The sequence below is a fragment of the Babylonia areolata genome, chromosome 21, assembly GCF_041734735.1.
Source record: "Babylonia areolata isolate BAREFJ2019XMU chromosome 21, ASM4173473v1, whole genome shotgun sequence".
Classification (NCBI taxonomy): Eukaryota; Metazoa; Mollusca; class Gastropoda; order Neogastropoda; family Buccinidae; genus Babylonia; species Babylonia areolata.
Window position 1 is genome coordinate 37,883,465 of NC_134896.1, and position 6,574 is coordinate 37,890,038.

At 43.3% G+C, this 6,574-nt stretch overlaps 1 protein-coding gene across 2 annotated transcripts in view; it reads left to right on the forward strand.

Moving 5' to 3' along the window:
* LOC143296706 (CLK4-associating serine/arginine rich protein-like) overlaps positions 1-5,234 on the forward strand; it is a 29,633-nt gene extending 24,399 nt beyond the window's left edge. The window contains exons 18-19 of one of the 2 annotated variants that reach the window (XM_076608753.1): positions 396-598; positions 1,230-5,234. In XM_076608753.1, coding sequence (XP_076464868.1) covers positions 396-598; positions 1,230-1,281 — 255 coding nt within the window. In that variant the 3' untranslated portion in view covers positions 1,282-5,234. Of the gene's footprint in view, positions 1-395; positions 599-1,229 lie in introns of those variants that run through there. The other variant, XM_076608754.1, reaches the window with a different exon arrangement.
* The last annotated feature ends 1,340 nt before the right edge of the window (positions 5,235-6,574 follow it).

Here is a 6,574-nt window from a genome sequence, read left to right on the forward strand (position 1 = left end):
GTAATATCGTATTTGTCTCGTCTTGTATCAGTCTTATGTGACAACAGATTTCACTGTGTGTAATTCAGGCTGCTCTCCCCAGGGAGAATGTGTCACATTAATGAGAGTGCCACCCCCTGCAAGTGTATTTGTTTTCCTATCAAATTGGACTTTTTTCTACAGCCTTTAGCCAGGGACAACCCTTCAGTTGCTGTGGGTTCTTTTACATGCAGTTTGTGCATGCTCCACATGGACCTCAGTTTATCATATCATCAGAATGACTAGCGTCCAGATCACCACTTGAGAGGTCAAGTGGAGATGGAGAAAATACTGGGATTCGAACCAGTGTTCTCAGATTCTCTTTCGAGGCAGACACATTAGCACTAGGCTAAGGCTCCACTTGATGGTGTGTGCAGGACAGGGAGGAGGATTTGCGTAACAGGACAATGGAGATGCGTCGCAGGGAGCGAGAGAAGCGACACCGAGAGATGGCAGAGCTGGAGAAGGAACGGCAGTTGCGTGGTAGTGACAGTGACTCTGATGCTGATGATCGCCGCCGTGGTGACAGAGACAGTGACTCTGATAGTCATTCTGCAGGGGATTCCGCTCCACACAGACGGTAAGCACACAGGACATGCTGATGCTTGAAGGTGGATTTTATTTATTTATCTATGTATGTACGCTTATTTTTTTTTTTTTTTTTTTTCTCTCAAGGCCTGACTAAGCGCGTTGGGTTACGCTGCTGGTCAGGCATCTGCTTGGCAGATGTGGTGTAGCGTATATGGATTTGTCCGAACGCAGTGACGCCTCCTTGAGCTACTGAAACTGAAACTGAAGATGGATTATCTTTCCTCCATCTGTGTTGTGCTGTTTCACTTGTTACACTTGTCTCATCAGTTGGTGGAAGACGCTATTTGATAGTTGGACTTTGCACTTTCTCAAAGGGGCTAGTAAGATGTTCTCAGGGCTACAGCAGCTTTTCTCATTATCAGTCTGAAGTGTTGTCTGACTCCATTCTCTTGTATATGAAGGAGGTGGGGGACAGGAGGGGAGGCAGTGTTGGGAAGACAATAATGGTTTTTCAGATCTGAAGTTAGAAATTTATAGTTTATACTCTTGAGGATATGTAGGCTTTGATTCAGTTATATTATCCACAGAAGATGACATTAGGTTTTGATTATCCATGAAAGATCATCCACAAAAGTTGTGTGTGTACAGGACTGATAATTGTCATTATTTGTTATTCCCAGATCAAGATCCCGGTCCAGCTCATCAGAACGAGCAGGATTGGTGTCCTACTGACCATTGTTGTCATCCTGCACACTGACCAGGGGACAGAGCCACCAGAGGTTGCAGGATGTAACACTGCCACCTCATACACACACACAACACAACACAGGTGGATAAGGATTTGACTTGTCATAGGGATGCTGGCAGTGCTGTCTACAAAGATGACATAGAGTTGATCAGAACAGAGGTGTAATATACACCGTGTGTGAAACAGGCGCTCAGGTTGCACTGTTAACTGCACAGTGCTGGTGGGTAATGTGCATTGTTGACTGAGTACAGCGCAGACGTATGGTGGGAACTGGGCTGACGAGCAAGTTCCGGGACCCCCATTGTGCCATTACCACTCCTTCCAACATGTCCCAGGTCACCATCCGGCTGTCTTCAGGACACCTGTACCAGCCTTCTGCAGTCTGCTTCCTTGGCATGTCTGTACCACACACATCCCACCCAGTATACACTGTTCAGTGCACAGGACAAGCAGTATATGTATGAATACAGATTTTTTTAAATAATTTTCTTGAGGGGTGGAGGAGGAGTCTTCCAGCCACCATGGCCAACAGTTGCACGATGTTGTATTGGTTTCTTGTTGTCATGAACTGCTGTATCCCTTTATTAGTGCTTAGCCAGGCAAAATACTATCTTATTCTCCAACATGCACACAACCTCCACCCCCCTGACAGAACTGGAACATGTATTTAATATGTCTGGGTTTTTTTGTCTAGTTGTATTGGTAAAGCTCAGTCCAAAATGTTGTGGGTTCAAATCACTGACATTTGATACATATTGACATTTTTGCAGCCCATCTTTACATGTTGTGGTTCTGGTGGTGTCAGTGTAGTGGTAGACAGGTCATCTTTCCCCACTCCTCCCAGCTTTCCTTGGATGGTATTTCCATCAGCCATACCACCTGAGGTGGATGTTGACGTTTAACCCAAATGTAGCCCTTTGGGGGCGGGGGAGGCTTTTTTTTTTTTTTTTTTTTTTTTATGAACACGCACAGTTGAACTTTAAGGTACTTGTGAACCAGAGCCCGCTGTCAGATCATCACGTGGTCAGGCTTGTGTTTATTGGCAATGAGAACTATGCTGGCAGGAGATTTGGCACAGGGCTAACAGCTCAGTTCTGTACAAAAAAGAAGAAAAAAAAGTTCATTGCCTACACATACATCATCATGATCCACTAGTGCAGACACCAGCATGGGTCTGGATTCCTGTCTTGTCCAAACTACTACTGAGCTTTGCAGAGAAATTGAAAGTAGCTGCGGTTTTTACTCCCTTGGTAAGGTACTTCCCTTTTGTTACCAGAAGCAGCGTCCCCTTTTCCAGTGGGCACCTTGGTTTTCCTGACATATCCTACATTTGCGGCTGAGTTTTTCATTTTTGCTCTTCTGTCCTTTCATCGACTCCTTGTCTTTGTGTGTAACCAAGTTTCCAAGACTGCGTTGATCGTTGGGGGTTCAGGCCAAAAGTAAGCCCAGATCGATCTTGATTAGTGCACACACACAGTCCAAATACTCTGGGCACCGTCAGCACTAGCACAGGGCTTACAACTGAGTTCTGTTTAAAAAATAAAAATAAAGAATTATATATATATATATAAAGAGAAAAAAAAGATAATAAAGAAATATATATATATATATATATATAAAGGAAAAAAGATAATAATAAAGAATTATATTAGAAATATATATATATATATAAAAACAATAATAAAAAAAAACAGAACACCTGTGCTACACAATTGTGGTCCAATGTACTTCTAGGAGCTTACAGATTAAGTCTGAACTGAAGTTGTATACATCTAAATTGGATGAGTTCAACTGGTATTTTACTGAACATATTTCTGAAGGTAATTGTGATGTATTCATTACTGATGTCAAGAGACTCAAGCATGTGTTATTTACTGAATAATCTGAACTGGTCAGTGCACTTTGTTATGCAGCTGCAGTTTGTTTTTTTCTCCAGACCAAAAGGAGTGTGAAAATTGTGAAAGAAATACTGTGGATGTGTTGTTGCAGTTGAGGGTCAGTGGTTTAGTGGTTCAGTTTTTTCTTTCCTTTTTATTTTAGGCTGGGGTGGGTGGGGGCTGTTTCAGTTTGTGTGTTTGTTTTGTTTGCTACCTCTTCATGTGCACCGTTTCAGTGGCATTACTCCCATGATGTCATTACAAGTACCCCACACACAGCCGCACCTTGGTTCATCTGCTGTAGTCCCCTAGTGTCAGCAGTCCACAAGAAACTATCAGTATCAGTCTTAGGTTGCCAGGAGGCCACACACCAGAGAAGACCCAGCACTGCTGCTGATTCACTACATTCCTCCCACAACAGTCCCTATGAATCTGCTAACTCGGAAGACCCCAACAGGACTCGCCTGAAACGCAGAAGTGGAGGGGGATGGAAATTGAGGTCACCATGAAAGCCGGACATGAAAGGCCACAGAATTCACAACAGTTTTTTAATTACTGTTTCTTGATTATGAAGGAAGGAGGTGGATGACGATGCTGTTACCATGGAGGTCCAAGGCTGTACCTTATGCTTCCTTTCATATGTTTTGGTGTGCACTTAATCACAGTTCTGACCAAAGAGACTGATGAAACATGACACACAATTAGAGATCCACTTGTTCTGACAGTGCCCCAAAGTACACACTGCATGATACAGGTCAACAGGCAGACAATTATAGGATTGCCTGTTGGTCAACAGACTGCTTGCTTACCCCCAGCACTCCCTGCCTCCCTCCTCACATCAAGGAATGTATAGTTTAGGGTTAAAAAGATGCTTTGTTACATCTATGATCTTTTCTTTTTACTACTTGTTGATATTCATCAACATTTCATTGTGTCATGATGATTACAGAATGTTTATGATGATAATGATGCTTGAAATATCGGGTGGAATCCAGTGTAGCATAACCACTTGTACACTGTTCATTGATTCATGCAGCTACATTGTACAGAGAGGAAGGTGGCAGAATGGTTAAGACGCTCAGCTGCCAATACAGAGAGTCCGTGAGGGTGTGGGTTCGAATCCCGCTCTCGCCCTTTCTCCTAAGTTTGACTGGAAAATCAAACTGAGCGTCTAGTCTTTCAGATGAGACGATAAACCGAGGTCCCGTGTGCAGCACGCACTTGGCGCACTGAAAAAGAACCCATGGCAACGAGAGTGTTGTCCTCTGGCGAAATTACGTAAAGTAAAATCCACTTTCATAGGTACACAAATATGTAAGCATGCACTCAAGGCCTGACTAAGCGCGTTGGGTTATGCTGCTGGTCAGGCATCTGCTCAACAGATGTGGTGTAGCGTGTATGGATTTGTCCGAACGCAGTGACGCCTCCTTGAGAAAGTGAAACTGAAACTGTACAGCAATATGCACAGACAGTTGTTCATTTCACTTCAGCTGGTTTATGTGTGTGTGCTGTCCATATGTGGAGTGATGGCCTAGAGGTAACGCGTCCGCCTAGGAAGCGAGAGAATCTGAGCGCACTGGTTCGAATCACGGCTCAACCGCCGATATTTTCTCCCCCTCCACAAGACCTTGAGTGATGGTCTGGACGCTAGTCATTCGGATGAAGCGATAAACCGAGGTCCCGTGTGCAGCATGCACTTAGCGCACGTAAAAGAACCCACGGCAACAAAAGGGTTGTTCCTGGCAAAATTCTGTAGAAAAATCCACTTCAATAGGAAAAACAAACCAAACTGCACGCAGGAAAAAATACCCCAAAAAATGGGTGGCACTGTAGTATGGCGACGCGCTCTCCCTGGGGAGAGCAGCCCGAATTTCACACAGAGAAATCTGTTGTGATAAAAAGAAATACAAATACAAAATGTGGTATTATCAATACGCAACCTTGGTATTCATGTTGATTTCAATGGTTGACTTTTGATAACACCTTGGTTATTGTCAAGAACACGTTGATGGTGTTTTACTGTATTTTGGAAAATAAATTAACAGTTATCAAAACCATGATTGTCTTTTAAGGACTTTGAGCTTTTTGTCATCTAACAGTTCTGTGTATATACATGCTGCTGTCACAGTCTCTCTGACTTCTCCCCTCCCTCTCCCTACCACTATGTTTTTATTCTTCTTCTTTCATAGGCTGCAATTCCCACGTTCACTTGTAATACAAAAGTGGGCTTTTGATGTGTATGACTGTTTTTACCTCCACCTTGTAGGCAGTCATTCTCAGTTTTCGGAGGGTACCATGGAATAGAGAACTTCAACAGGCAGATAACGACAAAGCAAGGAATAAGTCAAATCACTCTCAGCCAAGAAAGTAATAGCAGACAGCAACAGGGCAAGCTCAAATACCTGATGACCAAAGACAAGAAGGCGGAGAAAGGAAACTGCAGGACTCCAAGAGGACAGAGATACAATACCACCACGTTATGGAGACTGACAGAGCACTGAGTAACAAAAGACTCAAGGATAATTTTTCTTCGTCATTCGTGAGATGCAGCTCCCGTATTCTCTTGTATGTACATGAGTGGGCTTTTACACGTATGACAGTTTTTACCCTGCCATGTAGGCAGCCATACTCCGTTTTTGGGGTGTTCATGCTGGGTATGTTCATGTTTCCATAACCCACCGAATGATTATATGGATTACAGGATCTCTAACGTGCGTATTTGATCTGGTTGCATATACACATGAAGGGAGGTCAGGCAGAAGCAGGTCCGTACATATATGTTAACCTGGGAAATCGGAAAAATCTGCACCCTTTACCCACCAGGCACCATTACCGAGATTCGAACTCAGGACCCTCAGATTGAAAGTACAATGCTTTAACCACTGGCTGTCGCGCCTGACACACAAGAATACAGATGATCACCTTGGAGAAAAAAGAATTCCTGGTGCTGGAAGCAAGCCAGGGAGATCCCAGTTCTAAAATAAAGGGGGAAAACAAGCCAAAGTGCAGAATTCTGCCCCATCATCTTGACAATATGCATCTAAAGACTATGGAGCGGTTTATCAACCAGCACCAGCATCGAGTTGTGTTTTTTGACTCGGAGAGCCTCATCACTTCAACAGATACAGAAACACAAAAGATCAATCAACTTGAACATGTTCAATACACGTCGGATCTTGACGCATTCCAAGAACAAAAAGTGACACTGACAAGATATAAAAAGATTCTCTCCTTAATAAACTTCTTTGTAGTGGCATCCATTGCAAAATGTACAGATGGACCCAGTCATACCAACACAACCACAAGGCTAGTGTAACAATAGATGAATACTGTGTTCACAGAGTGCTGATGTATCTGGAATGGCTACAATTTTGATACAATCTTCCAATTAACCTGACAT